Source organism: Hypomesus transpacificus, chromosome 10, assembly GCF_021917145.1.
Source record: "Hypomesus transpacificus isolate Combined female chromosome 10, fHypTra1, whole genome shotgun sequence".
In the NCBI taxonomy this organism is placed as follows: Eukaryota; Metazoa; Chordata; class Actinopteri; order Osmeriformes; family Osmeridae; genus Hypomesus; species Hypomesus transpacificus.
Genome location: NC_061069.1, coordinates 1,482,676 through 1,507,321, shown reverse-complemented (window position 1 = coordinate 1,507,321; position 24,646 = coordinate 1,482,676). Strand labels below are relative to the sequence as shown.

The 24,646-nt window shown below is 53.2% G+C and overlaps 5 protein-coding genes across 8 annotated transcripts; 3 read left to right on the top strand and 2 right to left on the bottom strand.

Annotated features, from left to right (window-relative positions):
• The first annotated feature begins 167 nt into the window (after positions 1-167).
• On the top strand, positions 168-1,710 carry exosc4 (exosome component 4). The gene is made up of 3 exons (XM_047028296.1): positions 168-377; positions 954-1,160; positions 1,239-1,710. The coding sequence occupies exons 1-3, from the start codon at positions 207-209 to the stop codon at positions 1,596-1,598; spliced, it is 738 nt and encodes a 245-aa protein (XP_046884252.1). The 5' UTR covers positions 168-206; the 3' UTR covers positions 1,599-1,710.
• A 93-nt stretch (positions 1,711-1,803) lies between these two features.
• Positions 1,804-6,730, top strand: gpaa1 (glycosylphosphatidylinositol anchor attachment 1). Of its 3 annotated transcripts, none has more exons than XM_047028293.1 (13): positions 1,804-2,037; positions 2,354-2,461; positions 2,658-2,837; positions 2,933-3,044; positions 3,227-3,374; positions 3,482-3,583; positions 3,738-3,934; positions 4,072-4,268; positions 4,380-4,533; positions 4,785-4,856; positions 5,039-5,235; positions 5,569-5,739; positions 5,915-6,730. In XM_047028293.1, the coding sequence occupies exons 2-13, from the start codon at positions 2,388-2,390 to the stop codon at positions 6,156-6,158; spliced, it is 1,848 nt and encodes a 615-aa protein (XP_046884249.1). In that variant the 5' UTR covers positions 1,804-2,037; positions 2,354-2,387; the 3' UTR covers positions 6,159-6,730. The 3 variants fall into 3 exon arrangements, with proteins under 3 accessions (XP_046884249.1, XP_046884248.1, XP_046884250.1); XM_047028292.1 differs by having other exon boundaries at positions 2,350-2,461; XM_047028294.1 differs by having other exon boundaries at positions 2,299-2,461.
• Positions 6,731-6,777: 47 nt separating this feature from the next.
• Positions 6,778-10,301, bottom strand: LOC124472789 (ranBP-type and C3HC4-type zinc finger-containing protein 1-like). Of its 2 annotated transcripts, none has more exons than XM_047027826.1 (9): positions 9,872-10,301; positions 9,317-9,491; positions 9,061-9,174; positions 8,759-8,897; positions 8,569-8,659; positions 8,160-8,445; positions 7,890-7,999; positions 7,675-7,782; positions 6,778-7,589 (listed from the first exon to the last, which is right to left on the bottom strand). In XM_047027826.1, exons 1-9 carry the CDS (start codon positions 10,127-10,129, stop codon positions 7,539-7,541), a joined length of 1,332 nt encoding a protein of 443 aa, XP_046883782.1. In that variant the 5' UTR covers positions 10,130-10,301; the 3' UTR covers positions 6,778-7,538. The 2 variants fall into 2 exon arrangements, with proteins under 2 accessions (XP_046883782.1, XP_046883781.1); XM_047027825.1 differs by having other exon boundaries at positions 8,759-8,900; positions 9,872-10,300.
• Positions 10,264-14,614, top strand: LOC124472788 (alanine aminotransferase 1-like). The gene is made up of 12 exons (XM_047027824.1): positions 10,264-10,327; positions 11,050-11,279; positions 11,367-11,456; positions 11,566-11,674; positions 11,815-11,948; positions 12,041-12,284; positions 12,401-12,480; positions 12,564-12,700; positions 12,793-12,967; positions 13,116-13,271; positions 13,407-13,519; positions 14,024-14,614. Exons 2-12 carry the CDS (start codon positions 11,175-11,177, stop codon positions 14,112-14,114), a joined length of 1,434 nt encoding a protein of 477 aa, XP_046883780.1. The 5' UTR covers positions 10,264-10,327; positions 11,050-11,174; the 3' UTR covers positions 14,115-14,614.
• Positions 14,615-14,671: 57 nt separating this feature from the next.
• dhx30 (DEAH (Asp-Glu-Ala-His) box helicase 30) lies at positions 14,672-23,493 on the bottom strand. The gene is made up of 20 exons (XM_047027823.1): positions 23,281-23,493; positions 22,918-23,048; positions 22,716-22,826; positions 22,346-22,515; positions 22,144-22,252; positions 21,862-22,011; positions 21,632-21,784; positions 21,049-21,519; positions 20,568-20,951; positions 20,333-20,411; positions 20,122-20,226; positions 19,535-19,710; positions 19,079-19,285; positions 18,881-18,962; positions 18,519-18,712; positions 18,160-18,319; positions 15,835-15,992; positions 15,590-15,693; positions 15,321-15,460; positions 14,672-15,066 (listed from the first exon to the last, which is right to left on the bottom strand). Exons 1-20 carry the CDS (start codon positions 23,450-23,452, stop codon positions 14,822-14,824), a joined length of 3,501 nt encoding a protein of 1,166 aa, XP_046883779.1. The 5' UTR covers positions 23,453-23,493; the 3' UTR covers positions 14,672-14,821.
• Between the last annotated feature and the right edge of the window lie 1,153 nt (positions 23,494-24,646).

Here is a 24,646-nt window from a genome sequence, read left to right as displayed (position 1 = left end):
TATTTTAGTAACTGATTTGATATGTAGCACAAACCTGCTATTTCAGTTTTAGACCGTTATTAATAGACAGTTATTAAATACAATTGAGTTTCTTAGATTAGAATTATAATTTTTTTTACCCCCACTTACTGTACATTAGGGCGTCTGGGTAACGTAGTCTTTTGCTTTGTGCACACGAGTTTAACACAGTAGCACACACAGCGAACATGGCAGGACTGGAATTACTTTCCGACCAGGGATATCGTCTGGATGGAAGAAAAGCCACCGAACTTCGCAAAGTTCAAGCCCGCATGGGTGTTTTCGCCCAAGCCGATGGCTCTGCATACATAGAGCAGGGAAATACCAAGGCCCTCGCCGTTGTGTATGGTCCACATGAAGTAAGTATTAGCTAGCTAGCTAGCCACCATTTACGCTAGCATTTAGATAAATTGCTGCCTACTAGGTACTCTAGACCAGAGTTGAGAGTATTGGCGGAGGGAAATTGCATTTACTATAATATGTAATTACATGTATTAATACTATGCAGTATGACTGTCTTATCTTTAAACCAGCAATGACAAAAAAAAAATGCCATCGATTGCACGCAGCATCTCATTATCAACATAAAGTTCCAAAACTTAAGCTGCATTTAATTGTAGGCTACATCACCTCTTATGGTAGGCCTACCTGTGAAACTGACCAAGAAATTACTATTAGAACTGTGGACAGTGTTTTGATGAAATGCTGCACATACTGTATTAACTGTAAGCACTGTAGTGTAGCTGTATAACTTGGGATAAAAGCGTCTGATAAATGAAATATGAAAGTAAAACTTCTAGCCGAGTTCTTTATGTTGACGATCAACCAGGACTAGCTTAAGGATCAATAAGACAGATATATATATGTCAGGCTTTTGCCTGCCTGTCTTTGGTTTAGAGTAATAACTGATGTCATTTTGCCCCTGATATCACCAGGTGCGTGGAGGCCGCAGTAAGATTCTTTATGACCGAGCAGCGATCAACTGTCAGTACAGCATGGCCACTTTCAGCACTGCAGAGAGGAAAAGAAGACCCCATGGAGACCGAAAGTCCACAGAGATGAGCCTTCACCTCAAGCAGACATTCGAAGCCGCTGTGTTGACTCAACTGTACCCTCGCTCGCAAATAGACATCTATGTTAAGGTGCTAGATTTGACGAAGCGAGGTTGTTCCATGTTATTATACCTTTACTGTACACTCATGAGTTTTCCTTTCTCCTAGATCTTGCAGTCAGACGGTGGGAACTACAGTGCGTGTGTGAACGCTGCAACCCTGGCAGTGATCGACGCAGGCATCCCCATGCGGGACTACGTGTGTGCCTGCACAGCTGGCTTCGTGGACGAGACGCCCCTGGCAGACCTGTGCCATGCAGAGGAGAGTGGAGGGGGCACGTCGTTGGCCTTGGCTCTGCTGCCGCGCGGGGGTCAGATCGCTCTGCTGCAGATGGACGCCAGACTCCACCAGGACCACCTGGAGACGCTGATGGAGGCAGCCATGACTGCATGCAAGGGAGTGAGCAAGGTTTTGGACGAGGTGGTCCGGCAACATTTACAGGAAGTGTCGGTGCTGACTGGAGAGTGATGTGGGACACAGTACTTAGACTGATGGGTTGAGAGCTGTGGAGGGGCTGAGTCTGGAAGTTTTTTTTTTCATTTACTTATGCATTTGTAATAAATACGGTAAACACATTAAACTCGAATGGATGTCTCTTGTTTAAATTACACATTCAACTAGGAACGAATAGATCCCTATGTCAAATACCTAAATCCGAATATTAAGCATGCATCCAAAATTATGAACGTTTCGACAGTTCACGTGTGGTGTACAAAATCGCTGTTTGTGTCAGACCGCCGGTAATTTAATTAGCGAGATCTCGTTTTTGATCATCTTTGCTTCTACGGAAATTGGTACGCAGTATTGTGGTTCCGACAGGGAACACGGAAACCACATTATAGACCAGCGGCAAAACAGCTGCACCTGCAAAAACCCTTGGTGGTTTACCGGTTTTGCTGTGAGCGAGGTAGGCTAATTGTATTTCTGTTTCTAAAACTGAATGAACGTTTATCTAATTAGCATATCTTACCCGTTACCATTCACAAGCTGTCAGATATGTGACGCTTGCGTTAGGGTTGATGCTCGCTTGCGCGGTAGTTTGTTAGCTTGCACGTTAGCCAACCGTACTTTCTAAAATCAATGTGATTGTCTTTTTTGTGTGTATGTGAATTCGTGTTGTCAAATGTGGCCCATTCTATTCCATCCTCTTCCGTTTTTTCACCATTAGTACAAGTGTATTAAGAAAGCCTCGTTCCACACTGTGTCCCCCTTGCCCTAGCCAGGGTCCCGCCCTGAGACAACCCTTGGAACTGGACCATGGGTCTTCTGTCGGACCCTAACAGAAGGCGCGCCCTGACCAAACTCCTTACCCGCCTCAACGCACCAATCTGGTGAATAACTCATATTGTCATTCATAAAAGGGGCTGTTGTTGAATGCTTGGGATGTTGCCTAGGGCAAAAAAAATGTATATGCACTTTTCACTAAAACGTTACACTGCCTAAACATCAAAAACGGGTATATGCCAGTGTGTGAAATTATACGACTACATGAATCAATATGAATTGAACCCATGCCACTCTTTTCAGTGTGGTGTGTTACATGGCGGGCGTGGCTTGGTTCATGGGGCTGGCCTTCGAGCCATTTACGCTGCGGACCTACATGTCGGAGAACGCCATGGGTTCTACCATGGTGGAGGAACGCTTCCCAGCTGGGGAGAGGGCACTAGCCACGGGGAAAGAATTTGCCGCTCACAAGAGGAAGGCAGGGTGAGTAAGACAAGCCAGCTCTACCAGCAAAACTCTTAACCCAGCCAGTGTTAGCAGACCTGTCCTGACTCTGACGTCTGTGTGTGTGTGTGTAGAGGGATGCCGGTGGACTGGCTGGTGAAGACCATGCAGGCTCAGGGGCTGGAGGTGTTCACCCAGAGCTTCACTCGCACCTTGCCCTTCCCCGACGAAAACAAAGAGAGATACGTGAGTGTGCGGTGGGAGAAACGTGGAGCCTGCGTGCGCAAAGAGGCGACGTTAGCGATAGGACCCAGGAACAGCCCTCTGCACCTCGTAGCGGCCATCTTTGTAGTCCACGAGTGTTCGGGTACCTGCGTATCCCCCCCTAAAGTGTCCCTTGGCCTCTGTCTGTGTCCTGTGTGGGTCAGATGGTGCGTGGCACCAACGTGTACGGCATCCTGCGGGCCCCCAGGGCGCCTCGTACCGAGGCCCTGGTGCTGACTGCCCCCTGCACCCCCGGGAACAGCAACAACCAGGCAGTGGGGCTCCTGCTGGGCCTGGCCCAGTACTTCAGGAGTGAGTACAACACACACACACACACATACACACATGCCCACACACGTACACGCTCCTCGACACCTAGTTGCTCTACGACGTCGAGCCTGTTGGTGTTTGGTCAATAGGCCAGATCTTCTGGGCGAAGGACATCATCTTCCTGGTGAACGAGCATGACCTGATCGGTACGCAGGCTTGGCTGGAGGGATACCACCACACCAACACCACCGGTAAGGGCTGCCTGACATCTGCCCCCCCCCCCCCCCCACACACACACACACACACACACACACTCACACCTGTTACTTTTTCCAAAGAATGCGTTGATTTCAAATCCCCCGCTCTCCCCCTCCCTCCCTCCCCTCCGTCGTCTCTGTCCCTCAGGTATGGATTGGTCGCCTCTGCAGGGGCGGGGCGGGTCCATCCAGGCGGCGCTGTCGCTGGAGCTGAGCAGCGATGAGATCACCAGCATGGACCTGGTCCTGGAGGGCCTGAACGGGCAGCTGCCCAACCTGGACCTGGCCAACCTCTTCCACGCCTTCTGCCAGAAGATCGGCGTGCTCTGCACCATCCAGGGCAAGGTAGGACCGCGTGGACGTTTCCCTTCTGCACGACACAGAGGAGAGCAGGGAGGGAGAGAGCAGGAAAATGGCCCCCTCCCGGGCGGATGGAATTGAACCCAGTCGGCCGTGGCTCACCCTCGCCTCCCGTCCCCCAGCTCCAGAGGAGCGACTGGGACACGGCGTCGGGCTACAGCCACGCCGTCCAGACCATGAGCCTGATGGTGCTGAAGCAGGCCAGCGGGCGGCCCTGGGGGGACCACGGCCTCTTCCTGCGCTACCACATCGAGGCGGCCACCCTGCGAGGCATCAACAGCTTCCGGCAGTACAAGACGGACGTCACCACCATAGGCAGGTCAGGACCCAGAGCTCACATGACTGGACTCTACCCATCTCCGTGTAGGTTACACTCAATGCACAGGAAGGCTGTCTCCTGATGTGTGTCTGTGTGTGTCCTCATCCTCAGGCTCCTGGAGGGAATGTACCGGAAGCTGAACAACCTCCTGGAGCGTCTCCACCAGTCCTACTTCTTCTACCTGATGCCCTCCCTCTCTCGCTTCGTCTCCATTGGCTACTACATGCCGGCCTTTGGCCTGCTGGCCCTCATCCTCCTCCTGCGTGTATCCTCCCCCTAGCACCAGCAGCTGAGGAGCACACGGCACCTCCACTGAAGGCTGCCTCGCGGGCTGCCTCACGGGCTGCCTCGCGGGCAAACTACAGTGTGTGTGTGTGTTTGGGTGTTGTGAGGGTTTGGATGTTTTGAGTGGTTTGCGTGTTTGCTTTGATGCTTGCGCGTGTGCACGTTCCCCTAGTTGCGCTGCTGACATCCGTGCGTAGCCCTGTACTTTGTAGACCTTAACCCCCGGTGTAGGCCTTGGACCTGTGGGTTCAGCTGGGTGCCGCCGCCCCCAGGACGGAGGAGGGGCAGGTGGAGGCCGAGCAGGTCAGTCACGCTCCCCCCTCCTGTTCGCCTGCCCTGGGGGACATTGCTAAGGAGCTCTGACCCACGGAGATGAATCAGATCTGAACTTTGACCCCCCTCTCCCCTCCTGGTCTGTCTTGTCTCTCTTAACCCCCCCCCCCCCCCGCCGCCTCCTCCCCTGTCGTTCTCCTCGTGGCTCGCAGGCGTCCAGCCCTGGGATTCTGTCTATTCTGACCCCGGTGGTGATCAGTCACATGACGGGCGTGGCCCTCTACACCCTGCCCATCCTGTCTCAGGACACGGCGGTGGAACACTTCCCCGTGTCCAAGACTGAGGCGGTGGTCCTGACAGCCATCGCCATCTACACAGCCGGCCTGGCCCTGCCACACAACACACACCGGTACACACACACCCCTCACCTGGTTACACACACGCACACACACACCTCACCTGGTTTCACAAACACACACACACACCCCTCACCTGGTTTTCACACACACATACACCTCACCTGATCTCACACACATACACTGGTACACACACATCTCACTTGCCCATCCACATGCAAGCACAGGAACCCACATCTAACCTGGTCTCTCTTTCACACACACACACACACACACTTCATTAGCTCACGCACACGTTTCACACATGGTCTCTTTCTCTCCCAGACACACTAGCATACAGGGCGCTGAGCTGCGGTGGTGTGTGTGTTTGTGTGCGTGTGTTCCAGGCTGGTGTCGGGAGAGGGAACGGAGCAGGGCTGGAGGGTTCTGAAGCTGGTGGCAGTGCTGTACCTGGCGGTGCTCCTCAGCTGCACCGCCCTCATCAACTTCTCCCTGGGCTTCATCCTGGCCCTCACCCTGGTGCCCCTGGCCGCCTTCATCACCCCACACGTGCCCAAGTGAGCCTCTCGCACACGCCAGCGGGCCCCTCGCCGTTCCGTTTGGTTGCAGTTTCTCGTTCAGTCACGCTCTTTGGTGTCGTTTGTTTTCAAAGTCCTTGTCGGTCTCTCTCTCTCTCTCTCCCCCTTTCTCCCTCTCTCTCTCCCCGCCCTTCTTTCCCTGTCCGCCCTCCAGGGTTCTGTCGGCCTTCCTCATGGTGGTCCTGAGCCCTGGCTGCACCCTCCTGTTCTGCGTGTTCCTCTTCCAGGAGCTGCAGGAGATGCCCGTGTCCCTGCTGGAGGGCTGGGTGCTCTACCTGTCCGTCCTCTCCCAGGGCATCCTGGACCACGCCCTGTACGGCTCGCTGCTCTACCCTCTGCTGGCCCTGCTGGTGTACCCCTGCTGGCTGCTGCTCTGGAACATCCTCTTCTGGAAGTAGCTTGCCCCTCACCCACAGCCATCCCAGACCCGGGGCCAGGGGGAGGTGGGGAGGGGGCTCTCCGGCTGCAGGGTGTCTGAGCTGGGCCGAGGACTGGGCCCCTCCCGGGAGAGGGAGGAGATGACCTGATTGGCTGAGGAGGACAGGGGGAGGAGTTGAATGCTTTGGTTGGATTTGTATGCAGACACTCATGGGGTTGACGAGGTTAAAGGCTAAATGCTCGAGCGCATTTAAATGTTTTTTTTTTTTTTGGTGGTGTGGGGGGTTTGGATAGCAGAGGGAAAATGCTGGCACTGGTTTTTATTTATATGGTCAGTTTGTTTGTTTGTTTGTTTGTTTGTTTGTTTGTTTATTTTGAGGGGGTACAGGCCCCACAGGCGTGATGTCTGACGCTAGAGAAGATGTCTGACGCTTCTTCTAGAGAAGAAGAGTTGAACGTATCCACTCATCCACTGTACGAACGTCTGTTGCTTTTAATGTTTTTATATTCGTTTGTTTTGATAACTTTGTGAGCCCTCTGTGCACAACCACATTTATATGCCAAACCAATAAATCTGAAAACTGACAACTGACTGGGAGTTTCACGTTTATTTACATAAATAATGTGGAAGCCAAGAGCCAATTTATGAACATGTGTTTATTCAGTTAACACCGGTTACAGTATTATGTTCTGACGAAACAAATCATTCCATCACAATCACAGTTCAGAGTAACTTATGGCAAATAGGTCAAACGAATGAACAGCAATAACTCTAGACATTCTGATACAGAGAATACACGATACAATGTTATAAAAATAAAAGCACTTTTGAAAACCCTGTCAACTTCTGCAGACGATGCCCTAAAAGCAAGCAGGTTCCTCTCGATGTGCCGAACAACACGTTGGCCCTTTTTCCTTTCTTCACCTCACCTCGCACGTCAATGTCCATCAGCCTGGTCGTATGACTTCCTCTCATCTTCATTGGTGTTAAAACGATGGGGAGAGAGGTGAGGCATCGACCCCTCTGTGTTTAAAATAAATATTGGGATAGTCTGCTTCTTGAGCAACAGCGCACATCATCCAACCCTGACCCACCCCTTTAGAATAAATATTGAACAGGCCTGAGTGACCCTCAGAGAGAGAGAGAGAGAGACACTGAGGCGTTCTCTTGACACCCCCAGCCCTAGCTCAGCAGGAGTCTGCAGCGTCGCGACAACCTGACTGCCGGCAGGCCTGTCGCTGCACCAAGGGTGAGTACATTGTCAGTAGTTCTGCGGGCTCATCCAGGCGGTAGCACCGCCTCCAGTTTTGAGCGTTCGAGGGCGAGAGGAAACGACGAGAGTGTGTGCGTATGGGTGTCGGGCTTCTGTTCGGGGAATGACGGTCTGTGCGACAGGCAGTCAGCTACTCGGCGCAGCCACTTCTCCCTGGTCCTCTTTCCTTCCCTTTTCCTGAAGCACGGGAATTCAAGCTGAGTCACTGGACAAATACAGGTGGTGGACTTACCAATGCGGACTTGCAGTCCAGGTGACCTACCTGTTGGATGCGGGCCTTGCGCGTGTCGGGCCTGGCCGTAGCACAGATCTCACAGCCTGGACGAGAAGGCTTGTTGATGAAGGTGCACGAGGGACAGGCCCATTCCGTCTGCGGGGTGAAGGGGTAGAATGACTCTCGCATCCATGGCTAAGTCCTCTAACAGAAGCGTTCCAGACTGGGAACAGGGGATTGGTCGGAGCCCCAGCGGCCCTTACCTGGGCTTTGCCACTCTTACTGGGTGGCTTGTCGTTCAGCTGCAGCGTCTTCAGGTTGAGGGCGTCCGTGATCTCGGCCGCACCCACTCTCTCAGCCCCGCCTCCACTCCCTACGACCAATCACAATGGGACGGTTATATATACACGATAACAAGGTGGGAAGTGAGAAAGACAACAGGGGATGGGGGTGTGGGGGGGGGGGAAAGTCACAGAAACAGAAGGTTAGTCAGAGTTAGTCAGTCAGAGTGTCCCCACTCTGGCCCTCCCCACCCTGGCTGCTGTGGCTCAGTCTGGAGGGCAGGGTGCTGTAGCCCCTCCAGTCCTGGGACGCGGGCCCGTTGCTGGGGAGCGGAGGGGGTGCCAGCAGGGCGCTCTCCTGGTCCTGCTGGAACAGCTGGCGGGTGAGGCGGCTGTGGCGAGCGGAGACCAGGTAGAGGTAGGCCGTGTCGCCGTCCTTCTGCACCCCGTAAGAGGCCAGCGACCTGGGCTCGGTGCACAGGCACTGGCCGATCACCCAGCGCTGCACCCGGGGGTGAAAGCCGTACTCCAGGAACACCTGTCACAGAGAGCGTTCTCTTTACACAGACCGACGGGAAGAGAGGCGGCTCTGCTTCTTCTTCGTGGGGTGCTCGTGGAGACGGAATTGGGAAAAAAGCAGAGATTTGAGTCCCCCTCTCACCTGCTGCTTGAGTGCCGCGACGGTCATGTGGGGGAAGACTTTCACCGTCACGCAACAGGAAGAGGAAACGTCCTCCACGGCCACGGATAAGCTGGGAGACAGACGGGAGGCTTCGTTAGCGCGTGCTAGCTAGAACGCCAGCGGCTGCTGCGGACAGACCCCCCCCCCCCGGCCCGGACGGCCGCCTCACCTGATCTCTCCGTCAGTGTAGCTCTTCTCAGACAGCTGGATGGTCAGAGAAGGCTTCTGCCGGGCCAGGGAAGACGCGTGCTGGGAGGCGGCCTGGGTGTCGCCTGCCTCGATCGCCCGGGCCAGCTCTAAGCACAGTTCTTCTGTCAGAGAGACAGAGGGAGAGAGAGGGAAAAAGACAAGGAGAGAGAGGGGGGGGGGGGAGGTTGTCACAGTGAGATGCAGACAGATCGAAATGTTCTCCGCATGTTCTGTGGTTGTGGAGCAAAGACAGGGCCAGGCAGGCTGGAGGAAGGGCCTCACCAGTGAGGGGTAAGGAGGCTGAACTCCACTGCTCTACGGCGGCTGCGTGCTTCTGCTGCTGCTGCTGCTGCTTCTGCGGCTTGTCGTTCAGAGGATGAGGGGAACTGTTTGCCACTGCAAAAAAGAAAGCCAGGGTTTAGACCCCGGTTTCTAACAGCAAGGCTAGTGTTCTCAGACCAGATAGGAATTTGGGGATACAAGTGGCGGGGTGAGGGGCTGAACGAGAGACAGACAGCGAGAGTGTTGTCCCACTGACCTCTGTGAGCTTCTCTGAGTGATGACATCGCCACAGTGGCCCATTCCTGAGCCTCTCTGTCGCAGCGGAAGTTGAAACGGATGCAGTCGTGTGGAGGCGTGGCCAGACGCATCTCATGACAGCGAGGGGACTTGATTTCATACTGCACAGAGCGCAGATCAAACTCAGCTATGAACTGTGGGGGGAAAAGAAAGGTGCCATGTTTATCTTTGTATGTGGACAATTGTATTCTTCACTAAACTTATGAGGTTACTTGGATTCGTTTACAAAGGAATCTATCCAGTATATAGTCTGGTACTTTCCAAGTGTGACTGACAAGACAACATCTGAGTATGATGCAAGACAAACATTATATATATATTTTTGCTACAGTAAATGTGGATGTGCCACAAAGCTAAGAGTAGTAGTAGGGTGTTCGACTGTTCCGTCAGGTCATACATATTATTATTTCAGATGATAATAAATTCATGATCAACTTCTAGGGAAATGTGACTAATTAACTCCACCATGTAATTATAAAATCGTAAAAAACTCGGGTAAGGAGAAAATTGTTACCACACTGCGGCCGCTTTTGTTTGAGTCTCGGAGAGCTAGCCTAAACTCCCCAGCCCGGCTAGGGTCCATGCTCAGCTGAAGACGAAGAGCTTCATCACCAGCTCCAGGGAGACACAGCGGCCGAATACCCGAATGGCAAACAGACACGCGTACCGACATTAATACGGTATTGCAGCTAGCCATTGGAGGCCCACCGTGCGCAACCTGGGACGGGGCTGCCACGGGTGTAGGAGCCCATCCACCAGAGCTCAGTGCCATCTGTGACACACCGCTCGGAACGACAGGTGTCAAAGCGGATCGTTGAGAAAGAGTAATTCTACAGCCTACCCGTGTGTAAATAGATGTAGTTTCATAGCTAGATTGTTGTTAGCTGGTGCCTAGAATGGAGGATCGCTAACTGCCCTGTTGACAACCAGAATCGAAACCGACCTGGAAATCAAAACAGGAAGTAGAAATGTACGTCCTCTATTTACCTCCGATTCAAGATTCTACCGCTAAACAATTAACATAACGGTCCGTGCAAAGACCTGCTTCAACTGTGAGGTCAAGTTTCTCACACATGGATTTAGCCTAGTGCTAAATTAAGAGAACAATTTATTGAAGATCTCCATTGAAAAAGATTTTGGTCTAGGACTAGGCATGTCTGGGTAACTGGGTCACGGAGTAGCCAACATACCCAGCTGCTGTTGAATTTCAAGATCTCCCAATACCCACCAAATTGAGACAATTACTGATAAACTTTTTCCGTTTGCAAAAAATATTTGCTATACAATAATTTACAAAACAAATAGTTGATATTGATTTACTACAACTTTACTACATTTGTTTTACTATACATACATGCAGGATTTTTCAGCTGCTTTATACCTATTAGGCAGGTCTAGTCCTAATACGTGATCAGTTAATGTAGAAATCAATGAATGTTGTGACATCCTACATTTCTCGAGTGAGTGAGTGAGCTTCAAGTCTAAACCTCACTGCCTGAGATATGTCAACTACGTGTTAATGTGTGTCTTTCAAGGTGTGTTCATTTACTCACCAAAAACACTCAATTCAGCTCAACGTCCTTGATGACAAACGTCCCCTCTAAGTACCTGTGACTAACTGAATACCTAGAAAACGAAGTCAGTCACAAACCGGTGAGGAGAGAATCTGTGACTCGCTCTCTCTTTCCTCAGAAATACAGCTGGGAGCCCCATAGACGACCCTGTCAGGGAGCATCACAGAGGCAGGCTGTAGAGAAGAGAGGGGGGCCAGACGTATTGGACCGCAGACGATCATAAAGAAGATAGAGCCTCGCGTCATGACTCTTTTGAGAGAGATCAATCAGAACGTGAGGAGAATCATGCCTTCGCAGCTGGAGAGGCTCGTCAGGCGAGGGGAGCAACTCAGAGAGGAGCTCCGACACGTGAGTCTCCTCTGACTCTGCCGTTCCGACGTCTGTATTTCACTGGAAACCCACCGCAACATGGTTTGTCCTCCATGTTTCCGCCAGGGTGTGAAGAAGCCTTATAAAAACCTCATGGACGTCTTCTGGGGCGATCTTCAGGGAGGAGGAGTGAGGCCTTTATCGTTTGTCCGACAGGTACAGCTGTCTGTCCTTACCGACTGCCGTTCTAATAAAGCTTGTTTCCATCTGTTGCCATTGGCTCGTCTGTCTGTCCCATATCCTGTCTGTCTGTTGTGTATTTCAGGTTCTTGCAGCCTGCTATTACCCACAGCTGGTCCACAGTGACAAACTTCCAATCGATGTCAGAGAGAGGGCTCAGGCACTGCTGGGTGCTTGCGAGGGAGGGAGTGTGGGTAAGAGAGTCTGGCATGGGGAGGTTCACTGGTGAGAGGTTAACGGTTCAGGGCTGTTTCGTGTGATGTGTGGTCATGTATAAAGCCTGTTTTGGTTCAGTTGGCGTCTTTCGCTTCTGTTGTCTGTCTTTAAACCATAGGTTCATACGCAGCCACAAGTGGCATGCGTCACGTTCAGGAAAGTGTAGCAAGATTCATATGTCAGAGAGATGGAGGTGTACCGTCCAACCCCGACAACATCTACATCAGCACTGGCTCCCAGAGATCCATCATGGTACAAACCGCCGTCATCCCCCTCCTCCTCCAATCCTCCTCCATCATCATCGCGAAAGGCCACTCCCATTCACCTGTGCTCCTCCGCTCTAGAAAGTTCTCAAGCTGCTGGTCCACCGCGAAGGCTCGCCCCCGACCGGTGTGCTGACTCCAGTCCCTGGCTACCGAAGCGTCACCATGATCCTAGAGGCGTTCGGGGCTGCCGTCGTGCCCTACCACCTCAGGGAGGGCCCAGGATGGGTGCTGCAGACCGAGGAGCTGCATAGAGCGCTGCGGGCCACTGAGGGAAGCTGCAAGCCCACCGTGCTCTACGTCATCAACCCAGGAAACCCCACCGGTGAGGAGTCGACCCGTTTCTGGTCCTGTTGATCACTGTTTCACCTCTCTTCCATTCCATTTCCTTAACTCGCTTATTGAATCGTGTGACAAATGTACAAATGGATGTTTCGCTAGGTCATGTCCAGAGCAGGAAGTCTATTGAAGAAGTCATCCGGTTCGCTGCAGAGAAGAAGCTCTTCCTGATGGCTGATGAGGTGATGGAGGGTGTGGGGTTGAAAGTGACCTGATAGAAGCCTCACCAATGAAGCCTGACAAACGTTTTCACTTTTGTCTTCAGGTGTATCAAGACATGACGTTTGGGAAAGGTCAAACGTTTGTTTCCTATAAGAGAGTCCTGGCAGAGATGGGCCCCCCCTTCTCTCACACAGTGGAACTGGCCTCCCTCCACTCAGCATCCAAAGGCTTCATGGGAGAGTGAGTTTCATGGCTCCAGAGCACCGCTACAATCATTTGTAACCGGCACTACTGCACAAGAACTTGTATCCAACTGTCTGTCATTCCCCCAGGGCAGGTCTGCGAGGAGGCTATGTGGAGCTGGTAAACCTGGACCCCAGCATCATAGACTATGTCCACACCCTGTTCTCCACCGATGCTGGGGCGCCTGTGTCTGGCCAGTTGGCCCTGGAACTGATGGCTCAACCTCCAAGGCCGGGGGAGCCCTCGTACCCCATCTACACCCAGGTGGGCTGCATCATCTGTCCATCCCGGGACATCCCCTCCAGAAAGCAACGATCGTTTTTCCCGTCTTGTTTTCATAGCTAGCAATGCATCTCCCGCTAGTTTATTGGAAGCGGGTGCTATTTCGGGGACTCTTTTTCCTCCCCTGCAGGAGACCCAGGCCATCCGGGCCATGCTGGTCCAGAACGTGGGCCGGGCCCTGGAGGTCCTCAACAGCCTTCCAGGGGTCAGCTGTCAGGCAGTGGAGGGAGGAGCCTTCGTCTTCCCCAGACTGCACCTCCCGCCCAGAGCAGTCCAACAGGCCCAGGTCAGACAACAGACAAACGTCACATCCTTACACACAGGACCTTCCCTGTTAGACGGTGGACTATTTTAACAGCTGAGCAGAGGGGAGTTGAATGGGGAGTAGTTCTTCTGTTGTGTGGTTGTGTTGACCGTTTAGGAGGCTGGCCTGGAGCCCGACCTGCTGTACTGCTCCAGGCTGCTGGAGGAGGAGGGGCTGTGTGTGGCACCGGGGTGTGAGCATGGGCAGATGGAGGGGACACACCATCTGAGGTAGCTCGCTCTCTCTTCCTGTCACCAGTCAGTCTTTACATCCAGTACAACCATCGACTGTCTTCACTGACCCACCCAAACCAGGATCCATCCCTACCTACATTTACATGTGTTCATTTAGCAGACGCTTTTATCCAAAGCGACTTCCAAGAGAGAGCTTTACAAAGTGCATAGGTCACTGAACATAACAACAAGATAGCCCCAAAACCTAATGCCTGACATAGAATTATAACGGAAATATAAAATGTTATCATATTAAATTAGAATCGTTTTTGGACAATCCACTAAATGACAATAGTGTCTCATTGACTGACCAAAGAACCTTCAAGTGTTTTTTTTATTTGTCAGGTACACAGAACAACACAAGGTTAGACTGGGCACTGAAATTCTTAAGACAAGACAAGCACCTGGCATAACATAACATATAAGTACATATAGACCTCTGAACAGCAAATCAATGATGCAAGTCCCTGTTTGTTTTTTAACGGTGTCATGTCCTTGTAGGATATCCATGGCAACATCAGTGGAGAGGGCGGAGGAGGCCCTGAGACGACTGACAGCGTTCCACCTGCGCTTCATGGAGGACTTTTCCTAAGCAGCAACCTACCAGACACACACCAGCGCCTTGTCACACTAGAACCTTCTGATCAATCAGTAACATCCACATCATGTTTCTAAGTTCTGGCTTTACGGAAAGAATCCCACACACAAACCAATGAGTGTTTTAAAATGTATTTGACATTCATATATTACTTAAATACGATGAATCATTTGTAACAATAAATTATATTGTTTGTCCATTGACCATGACATCTTCATTGAAAGAGGTTCTTGTCCACTTGGTCAAGTAATGCACAATCTCACCTCCTCCCATCTCACCGTACTCATTAACAGAGTCAACTATTGCTTTTAAGAAAGCAAATATCGAGTCCAAAATCCACTCAAAGCAAATGGATTTCCTCACCTGCATTATTTCATGCTTCAAAGTCTACAAGAATTGTCATTGACCTGGTGCACAGCCTTCAAGGCCGGATGGAGCAATGACAGCACGATGCACGACGAACGGAGACAGTTTAGTAATCAAGGCAGCCATCCAAACATTCTGTAATCCCTCTCCCTCATGTTCCAGCTTACAAATCACACGACTGTTTCTTACTTGTTTTGTTAGTTTTTTTACTGTCGACTTGATTCTTCTGTATCCCGTTGACCATGTCCATGACACGCAGACAGGGCCCCCTGCAGGCTGGAAGCAGAACTTCACCGTCCCCCCCCAAAAAAGAAAAGGGTATTTTCAAAGTGCCACTAGTCCACTTCGCTGTCGCCCTGCTGCGAGTCAGAGTCTGTGTTGTGGAGCAGCTCCACCAGCAGGGCCAGCAGCTCCCCGTCCTGGCCCTGGCTGTGGGCGTCTCCCCGGGCCCTCAGGCTGCGCTGCACCATGGTCTGGATGGAGGTGCGGAGCTCCCACAGCAGCTCCCACGTGTGGGTGGCCAGCTCGCAGCGAAACAGGGAGTGGCCCGGGAAGGACACCTCCACCCGGTCCCCTAGCACTGGGACAGAGAGGGGAGGGGGGAGAAGAGGAGAGGAAGGGGGAAGGGGAGAGGAAGGGGCAAGGGGAGAGGAAGGGGCAAGGGGAGGACAGGTTAGTTGAAGCGGCCTGCTTTGTTTTGGGGGGCATGATGGAAATGTGGTTTCTGAACGCAGACTTGTTCAGTATGGATCCTCCAAGGGGGGGAATTTGAACAAGTCTCGTTTCGGTCGGTGTGTGTGTGTGTTTGTGTGTGTGCGTGTGCGTGTGTCCTACCTCGCTCGGTGATGTCACAGTCGGTGAACAGCAGCAGGGCCAGCGGGTGCACGGAGGAGGAGTCGCGCATGAACACCTGGCCGCTGGACTTGACGGCGGTGAAGAAGGTGAGCCAGCGACTCGGCAGGTCCTCCCTCCCCCTGGGGGACACGGGCGGGAGCTCGTCAACACACGCACGTGCTGATTGGCCCACAGCATTGTCCCTCTAAAGCTTTGTGCAGCCAAGTACTACCCAATATCGCGAGCGAGGGAGGGACACACATACACACCTGTTGACCGAGGAGCGGTGGAGATGCACAGGGCCGCTCTGCGTGCGGTAGCCCAGGTTGTTGGGCCTGAAGCGCCCTCCTTTGGTCACCAGGCCCCTCTTCAGCTGGGACACAAACCGTTGGAGGAGGGTTAGTGACCGTGACAGACACACACAAACACAAAAACAGCCCCTGGACAGCGTGCAGGGTTTACACGGTGTGTACATCCTAGGTACGGACTGGTGTGCGCGCTGTGTGTGTGGCACCTGGATGAGGTTGGGGTAGAGGCCAGCCAGCAGCACGGCCTTGACGAGCTCCTCCTGCTGGCTGTGCTGGTTGTAGAGGGAGAAGGGCCGCTGGCAGTCGGGGGAGGCCGACACCATCTGGGCCTCGTACAGGTTCTCACTGAACTGGGACGTCAGGCCTGAGGACGGGGCACGGCACACGGCTGGGTCAGCACAGACACTCAGCACCAGGACACACAGACACTCAGCACCAGGACACACAGACACTCAGCACCAGGAAACACAGACACTCAGCACCAGGGAAACACAGACACTCAGCACCAGGGAAACACAGACACTCAGCACCAGGACACACAGACACTCAGCACCAGGACACACAGACACTCAGCAACAGAAAACACAGACACTCAGCACCAGGAAACACAGACACTCAGCACCAGGGAAACACAGACACTCAGCACCAGGGAAACACAGACACTCAGCACCAGGAAACACAGACACTCAGCACCAGGACACACAGACACTCAGCACCAGGACACACAGACACTCAGCACCAGGAAACACAGACACTCAGCACCAGGAAACACAGACACTCAGCACCAGGGAAACACAGACACTCAGCACCAGGGAAACACAGACACTCAGCACCAGGACACACAGACACTCAGCACCAGGAAACACAGACACTCAGCACCAGGAAACACAGACACTCAGCACCAGGAAACACAGACACTCAGCACCAGGGAAACACAGACACTCAGCACCAGGGAAACACAGACACTCAGCACCAGGGAAACACAGACACTCAGCACCAGGAAACACAGACACTCAGCACCAGGAAACACAGACACTCAGCACCAGGGAAACACAGACACTCAGCACCAGGAAACACAGACACTCAGCACCAGGGAAACACAGACACTCAGCACCAGGGAAACACAGACACTCAGCACCAGGACACACAGACACTCAGCACCAGGACACACAGACACTCAGCACCAGGACACACAGACACTCAGCACCAGGAAACACAGACACTCAGCACCAGGGAAACACAGACACTCAGCACCAGGACACACAGACACTCAGCACCAGGGAAACACAGACACTCAGCACCAGGACACACAGACACTCAGCACCAGGGAAACACAGACACTCAGCACCAGGACACACAGACACTCAGCACCAGGGAAACACAGACACTCAGCACCAGGGAAACACAGACACTCAGCACCAGGGAAACACAGACACTCAGCACCAGGGAAACACAGACACTCAGCACCAGGGAAACACAGACACTCAGCACCAGGGAAACACAGACACTCAGCACCAGGGAAACACAGACACTCAGCACCAGGACACACAGACACTCAGCACCAGGAAACACAGACACTCAGCACCAGGAAACACAGACACTCAGCACCAGGGAAACACAGACACTCAGCACCAGGGAAACACAGACACTCAGCACCAGGGAAACACAGACACTCAGCACCAGGACACACAGACACTCAGCACCAGGAAACACAGACACTCAGCACCAGGGAAACACAGACACTCAGCACCAGGGAAACACAGACACTCAGCACCAGGACACACAGACACTCAGCACCAGGAAACACAGACACTCAGCACCAGGGAAACACAGACACTCAGCACCAGGGAAACACAGACACTCAGCACCAGGGAAACACAGACACTCAGCACCAGGGAAACACAGACACTCAGCACCAGGGAAACACAGACACTCAGCACCAGGGAAACACAGACACTCAGCACCAGGGAAACACAGACACTCAGCACCAGGACACACAGACACTCAGCACCAGGAAACACAGACACCGGACCTGCGTGTGGAAGCCGCTGTGAGGCTCCGATATGACAGACAGCTGTCATTTGACAGGACCGTTCTTCATTCTTTTGTAAACTTGGTTACCGTATATAAAAGGTTTTTGTCACTGATTTGAATATATAGGCCATGGTATACTGATAACTCCTTGCCAGTGAGTTTTTCAGTTGTGTGTATGGACTGGGTAGGCTGCGAATGCATCGCCTTTATTGGGATCGCTAAAGTTGTCTCAACGTTGGGCTGCGACAGTCTGTGTGTGTGTGTCGTGCGACAGTGTGTGTGTCGTGTGACAGTGTGTGTCGTGTGACAGTGTGTGTGTGTGTCGTGCGACAGTGTGTGTGTATTGTGTGACAGTGTGTGCGTCGTGTCACAGTGTGTGTGTGTGTGTCGGGCGACAGTGTGTGTGCGCGTGTGTCGTGCGACAGTGTGTGTGCGTGTGTGTCGTGTGACGTATGACAGTGTGTGTCATGTGACAGTGTGTGTGTGTCGTGTCCCACCGTTGATGAAGCGCAGGCTGCTTCCGGACAGCGTGTGCTGGTACAGGTAGTCCTGCTTGTCCTCGCGGCCCCCTTCACGGAGCACCCTCTTCCAGCCCGCCACGGCTCTGCTCAGGGCCAGGTAGTCACTGTGGCTGGAGCCACTCAGAGCCTTCTTAGACTGGACACAACACAGGGACACGGCACGCCGTCACTCGCCACATTCTCTCACCTCGGAATACAATACGTTCCAGCACATTTTCCTTGAAAGGATATGAACTCATCTGTGGAACATCGACACAGAGAGCCATTCGAGGGGAGTAGGCTGGTGTTTCGAGGGGTGGGAGGGAGGGGGGGGGGGGGGGGGGGGGGAGGGGTACCTTGGAGACGAGGGCTCGGTTCTGCATGCTGTTGTGGAAGGGGTCTCTGGTCAGGCAGGCTGCCACGGACAGCAGGGGCAGCACGCAGCGGAACACGGCCGCCAGCACCAGCACCTTGCCCAGCCGCGGGTCACAGGACATGCAGGCCACGCGCTCCCCCAGAGGGGTCAGGGCCTCGCTGGTGTCCAGCACTCCTGGAGAGAGGGTGGATTGAACCGGAGTCATGGCAGATAATCCGAGCGTGCAGGACAGCGATCGAGACAACCGCGGATATCAGACGTTCCCTTTGAAACATGATCGGAAACCTGCTATCCTGGATGAAAATGTGTTTATTTTTCAACACAAATGTTTTTTTCTCTCACCGATTTCCTGCAGGTTGCGGACTGCATCAATCACCGCTTGTTCCTCTGGGCTGTCCAACACCTGGGACAAGAAATCTACCGCCTGCACAAAACACACCAGCACAATATCTCAACATGAGGTAGGTAGGGGGCAACAAAAAGAATCTCTTTACACCCCTATATCAGAGGATTTCCCCCGCCCCGGTCCTCACCACCCACCGTGAGATGAGGGCTGTGGATCTTGGCCTGTACCACCAGGCTCTCCAGAGGGGTGCGGAGGATCTCTGGCACGGGGAAGTGGCTCATGGTCTCCAGCCGGGCCTTAGGGAACAGGTGGTAGGAGTGTCCGGGCTGGCAGCGTCCGGCCCTCCCTCTGCGCTGGGTGATGTTGGAGCGGGAGACCCACACCGTGTCCAGACAAGACACCTGCACGGACCACAGACATTACACAGGGAACAAGCGGCGCCCCCGGTGGCTCACTGGGTTAGTGCACGTACCAAACTGGCTGAGGGCTTATTGCTGGGTTTGAATAAAGCTTTGTTTTTGTTTTCTGTCATGGCCTCCCATTTCTCCCCTGCATCTCCAGTCTCTCTATATGGTCACCGTAAACATAGTTAAAAAAGGCAGAAGTGGCACCCAACAATCGATCTTCCAGGGGGCGCAGAGGTGACCCACCTTGGTCCGCGGGTCGTAGTTCTGCTCCTTGTGGGAGCCCGAGTCCACCACATGGACGATGTCATCGATGGTGATGGAGGTCTCGGCGATGTTGGTGGCCAGGACTATCTTCCTCCGGCCCTCCGGGGGGCGCTGGAACACCGCCTGCTGGTCGGCCACGGACATACTGGAATGTACTGGGCAGAGGAGGAGGAGGACGGCTCAGACCTAGCGAGCGCTCACGTAGTCTAGACGTCTAGACCAAGGGTGTTCAATCCCGGCCCCTCAGGACCCCCACGTGTTTTCCACGTTTCCCTGCTCCAACACGACGGACTCAAATGAACACGTTTGTTATCGAGCTCTGTAGAAGCCTGATAACGAGCGCTCGTTTGAATCAGGTGAGCTGGAGAAAAGAAACAGTGGAAGCCTGATAACGAGCGCTCGTTTGAATCAGGTGAGCTGGAGAAAAGAAACAGTGGAAGCCTGATAACGAGCGCTCGTTTGAATCAGGTGAGCTGGAGAAAAGAAACAGTGGAAGCCTGATAACGAGCGCTCGTTTGAATCAGGTGAGCTGGAGAAGGGACACGGTGGTGGGACAGCCTTCTTACGTGGTAGGATGGCATGGGAGGCCGAGCGGAAGGCCGGCCTCTCCTCCAGACGCTCCTGGACGGCCTTGATGTCCTGCCAGCCGGGCAGGAAACACAGCACAGCCCCTGGGGGAGGACACGAGCAGAGCGGGGGGGGGGGGGGGTGAGGGGGAGATTAGGGGGGAGGGGGGGGAGACGAAGCAGGGGAAGTGGCGTCGAGACGTTGCCTCACCTGGCTCCCCGTGCCTGTGGATGTGCTCGATCACGTGAGTTACCAGGTCCAGGTTGGGCGTGGCGTCGTCTTTTGGCTCCTGAACGAACAACACAAACACACAAACAAGACGACGACGCTGTCTCACCAAACTATAAAAACGGCACATTTGCCAGCTTTTCAAAAGCACACAGACCATCTGGATGAAACGCATGTCTTAGTCAAGTCCAGTCATTCGAGTCCCCTCCTTACTCACCCGTCCTTCAGGGTTTGCCCTGACCGGGCGCGGCGGGGGCCGCCCCAGCTCCTCCAGCACCTCCTCCAGGTAGCGGTCCTGGACCGGGTGCATGAAACCAGGAACTTTGACCACCGGGCAGCCTCCAAAGTACTGGGCCAGCCTCACGTTGTCCCCGGTGGCGCTCATCAGCACCAGCCGCAGGCGAGGGTTGTCCTGGAGGGCCGAGCGCAGCAGGGCCAGCAGCAGGTCCGTGTTGACGTCCCGCTCGTGGACCTCGTCCACCACCACGTGGCTGACCCCCCGCAGGGACGCGTTGCCCTGCAGCTTCCTAAGCAGCACCCCCACCGTCAGGAACAGCAGGGCCCCCCCGCTGTGCTCCGGGGGTCGGCTCTCCAGGCGCACCTGGGGGGAGGGGAGGGGGTGAGTAAAGTGCCGTTCGAGAAAGACCCCCCGCGGTGACCCGATCCCCCGGGCTTTACCCACAATCCCCCAGACTCACCTGGTAGCCCACAGAGTGCTTGAGGGCGGGCCCCATCTCCTGGGCCACCCGCTGGGCCACGGACACGGCGCTGATCCTGCGGGGCTGGGTCACCAGGATGTTGCAGTCGGCCCCCTGGCCCCCGCGCACGCGCCCCTCCAGCAGGAAGCGGGGGACGCGCGTGGTCTTGCCGCAGCCCGTCTCCCCGGCGATCACCACCACCCTGGAGGCCTCCACCTCCGACAGCACCCTCTCCCGGTGGGCGTCGACCGGGAGCTCCACCCCCGGCCGGGGGCTGGCCCTCTCCCACTGCTCCTGGAGGTCGACGGACAGTTCCTCCGCCTCGGACGCGGAGAGAGGCCGGTGAGGCCTGCCCGTGATGGCGTCCGTCACCAGGTCGTCCTCCTCCTCTCGGTCCTGCTGGTTCAGCCTCCGCTGGGCCCTCTCCTCCTCATCCTCCCACAGCCGCTTCACCTCCAACGCCACCGGGTACTGCCGTTCACAACGCGGGGCACAATAAGCATGGCTAAGCTGTCTGGGTACTGTGGGTACAGCCAGGCAGACTACGGCATGTTAAAGAGAGGAGAGAAGCGGGTGAACTGACCTCGGCCAGGTATTCCCTCATCCTGTCCTGCAAGTACTCGGGGATCTCCAGGGGGTAGGGCCGCCGGTCCTTCACCCCCGCCTCGCGCACCTGCTCCTTGTGGTATCTGGCGTGGGTCAGAGGGTTGTTTTCCTGGTCCAGAAGCTCCATCTCCTACACAGGTATAAGAGTTGCCGTCAGGGGGAGGGCCCGTTTGAGACACGGGACCCCTGGAACTGGCCGGTCCTCACCTTCAGTTTGAGACAGGCCAGCGCGGATGCCCTCTTCTCGGCCTCCACTCTGCGGCCCGCCGAGGCCACAAAGGTGAGGTTCTCCGGCCACCGGACGGTCAGCTCACATCTCTTCGTCTTCCCTCCGGTTGTCTTGTACTGAACCAGCTCCTGTAGCCAAAAGGGTTTAACCCGCCAGGGCGGGGACAAGGAAGTGAAGTTAATGATTGGGTCCTGCAGTGATGAATGAAACAGTCAGTCTGTGTGCTTGCTTGTGTGGACAAAGGAGAGAGAAATACCCACCCTAAAAGAGTTGGAGGACGTGGCCACCTGGATGACCCTGGCCAGGAGAGCCTTCGGTTGGGGAAACATTGAGAGAGCCTTATACAAACTGGTGTCCTCGTCAGTTGACCTGTTGACGCCAAAACGCATTGACAACAAAATAGTCAACACAGATTTGAACCCCCATCCTAAAACGATTCTTTTCCAGTGATATCCTTAATACCTCGTTAGTAGTTGCGGTTGTGTGGGTTGAGTCTGGGAGACTCCAGACATGTGGACCTGATCTGGGACAGGATCCTCCTCTGCATCAAACAAGGCCGACGGCTGGGTTCCCCAGCCCCGGCCGGCTCCCTTTCTGGGCAGCTGGTTATCTGGACCAAGCACCCCCAACTCCTGGTTGTGTGGTTGTATGTGTGTGTGGGGGGGGGGGGGGGGGGGGGGGGGGGGGGGAGAAAGAGCGAGGGGGCAAGGAGATAAAAAGTCATTAGAGAAGAAGTTACAATAGAGTGCTGTGAAGCCTGAGGCGAATCCTTATCTAAAAACGGTCAGGAACAATTCATTCAATCCCAAGAGCCACCAGGTGTCTTGTTTACCTTCAGCTTCTGGCAGGCAGCTGCAGCAGCAAAGCGTTCAGCATCAAGTCTCCTGGATGCAAAGCCCTCCACCTCAATTTTGGTGGGCCATAAGACCGTGACAGTGGCTTTCTGAAATCAAACCAGACATTTTTAACCATGAATGTGATGGACTTGGAGAAATGACCTCATGGTGAACTGATTCGTTTACATGAATACTGACCTTGACATCTCCATTTTCTGTGCAGTGGTACTGTATGAGATTAGAGAGGTCTGACACTCCAAGTGAACGGGAAATAGCATTGTTCAGCAAGCCTTTCGGCTCAGGAAACTCCTTCAAGAGTTTGGGGTTACCTGGTTGGACACGAATGAGAACACATGAAACATGTGAAACATGAGAATCGGAGTAAAATGGGACGTATTGTAATTCGCAGGTATTACGGTAAATGGTAAATACTAACTTTACACTCATCAACACTACAATTATTACGAGGCATATTAATTTGGTTTGTCCTTGAGGTTACACGCAGTTGTGATGGTCACCTGGCTCATCATCTAGGCAGTTATGTGACTCATTGTAGCTCACCCTGTTTAGTTGGCTCTGCTGGCGTTTCTGAGTCCTGAAAGGTACGAGCTTTTGTCTTGTACCACCTAACACTACTGCTAACATTTAATCCAATTTTGCCTTGGGAATAAAAACATTGCCCAAGGTTGCACAACGCTCTAAATTGCACGAGTACTGTGCCGGGTAGCGCCATCTTTCTTTTTCTTCTTCTTGGTTTATGGTAGCTGGCATTCAGCTTATTGGTGCATTATCGCCACCTTTTGTTCAGGAGTGTGCATCATCTAAACACAAACACAGACTAGTAGCACCATATTTTCACTACAAACATTTGTGTAAGTGTACTGGGCTTGTTGAAGATGTTGGCGGTACAAGCCGTGATCAGAGATCTTGCGTCAATCAAGAAGCACAACCGGTCACAACAGCGATGGAGCCTATAGGGAGGAAGTCATGGATTACGATGTGGTGGTCTGCTCCAAGGGCGTGTGGTCTCAGCTTTGGTAGGGACTCACCCCCCCCCCCCCCCAGTAAAATAAATGAATTAGGCCTATATTTGGGCATCCCAATTCATAGCACCTTTTTATTACCTACCAAGTATAAGTGTGAACGATAACATTCATGGGTAACATTGTGTAAACATCCCTTAAAAAACAGCAATTTAATGCAATCTTTCCCAAAATGGACAATTCAACTTCTCACCTGAACCCCTGATGCTTATCCATCACCAACCTGCTGTACATCTGTAGCTTCAGAGTGCAGTTTTTCCTGCACAGTAATTAATCAATTGAATACAGACACTAACCATGCTTAATTGACTGCTGACATTGGTCGAGATTACAGGGATAGCGATATTACGATCCAAGGGATCATATAGGCCTACTTATTACAAGTTTATATCACTTTTGAGTTGCTAGCCAGCTGGTTATAGGCTTCAATAGCACGGTCCCATTATGTGGGAGCATCTCAACAGCCAAAAAAGAACGTGGCAGCAGTGGCGGATCTAAGGGGTGGCAATAAAAAATACTGCAACCCCAAGTTTTTGATTTTTTTAATGCATTTAGCAGACGCTTATATCCAATCGACTTCCAAGAGAGAGCTGTACAAAAGTGCATAGGTCACTGATCATAACAACGAGATGCGTGGCAGCATGAAGACCCAAACTTAAACTCTCAACTCCACCCTTTGCAGCGCTCTCAAGTTTGATCAAAAGTTTGCTGGTATTATTTCTAATTTGATGGCTTATAACTGTGCAATTCGAGACAACTATCAACTCGGCAGAAATCTGCAACTTGTCCATCAATTGTATATAGGCCTAGCTGACAAGTTATCCCTTCTAAATAAATTGTTGAAATGCGTGAGAAATACAAGGTGTTGCGTGAAAATTGTTGAA

Bases quoted from the DNA above. Each gene is read 5' to 3' on its own strand.
- exosc4 (XM_047028296.1), top strand. From the start codon at position 207: ATGGCAGGACTGGAATTACTTTCCGACCAGGGATATCGTCTGGATGGA. The intron at 378-953 runs GTAAGTATTAGC...TGATATCACCAG, and splicing joins TTGTGTATGGTCCACATGAA to GTGCGTGGAGGCCGCAGTAA. The intron at 1,161-1,238 runs GTGCTAGATTTG...CCTTTCTCCTAG, and splicing joins AAATAGACATCTATGTTAAG to ATCTTGCAGTCAGACGGTGG.
- gpaa1 (XM_047028293.1), top strand. From the start codon at position 2,388: ATGGGTCTTCTGTCGGACCCTAACAGAAGGCGCGCCCTGACCAAACTC. The intron at 2,838-2,932 runs GTGAGTAAGACA...GTGTGTGTGTAG, and splicing joins GCTCACAAGAGGAAGGCAGG to AGGGATGCCGGTGGACTGGC. The intron at 4,269-4,379 runs GTCAGGACCCAG...CCTCATCCTCAG, and splicing joins GACGTCACCACCATAGGCAG to GCTCCTGGAGGGAATGTACC.
- LOC124472789 (XM_047027825.1), bottom strand. From the start codon at position 10,129: ATGGCACTGAGCTCTGGTGGATGGGCTCCTACACCCGTGGCAGCCCCG. The intron at 8,660-8,758 runs GTGAGGCGGCCG...TCTGTCTCCCAG, and splicing joins TACACTGACGGAGAGATCAG to CTTATCCGTGGCCGTGGAGG. The intron at 8,446-8,568 runs GTGAGAGGGGGA...TCTCTGTGACAG, and splicing joins TCGCGGCACTCAAGCAGCAG to GTGTTCCTGGAGTACGGCTT.
- LOC124472788 (XM_047027824.1), top strand. From the start codon at position 11,175: ATGACTCTTTTGAGAGAGATCAATCAGAACGTGAGGAGAATCATGCCT. The intron at 11,280-11,366 runs GTGAGTCTCCTC...TGTTTCCGCCAG, and splicing joins TCAGAGAGGAGCTCCGACAC to GGTGTGAAGAAGCCTTATAA. The intron at 13,520-14,023 runs GTAGCTCGCTCT...ATGTCCTTGTAG, and splicing joins GAGGGGACACACCATCTGAG to GATATCCATGGCAACATCAG.
- dhx30 (XM_047027823.1), bottom strand. From the start codon at position 23,452: ATGGCGCTACCCGGCACAGTACTCGTGCAATTTAGAGCGTTGTGCAAC. The intron at 23,049-23,280 runs GTGAGCTACAAT...GTGTCCAACCAG, and splicing joins AGCAGAGCCAACTAAACAGG to GTAACCCCAAACTCTTGAAG. The intron at 15,461-15,589 runs GTGTGTATGTGT...CGTGTCCCCCAG, and splicing joins CACCGCTCCTCGGTCAACAG to GGGGAGGGAGGACCTGCCGA.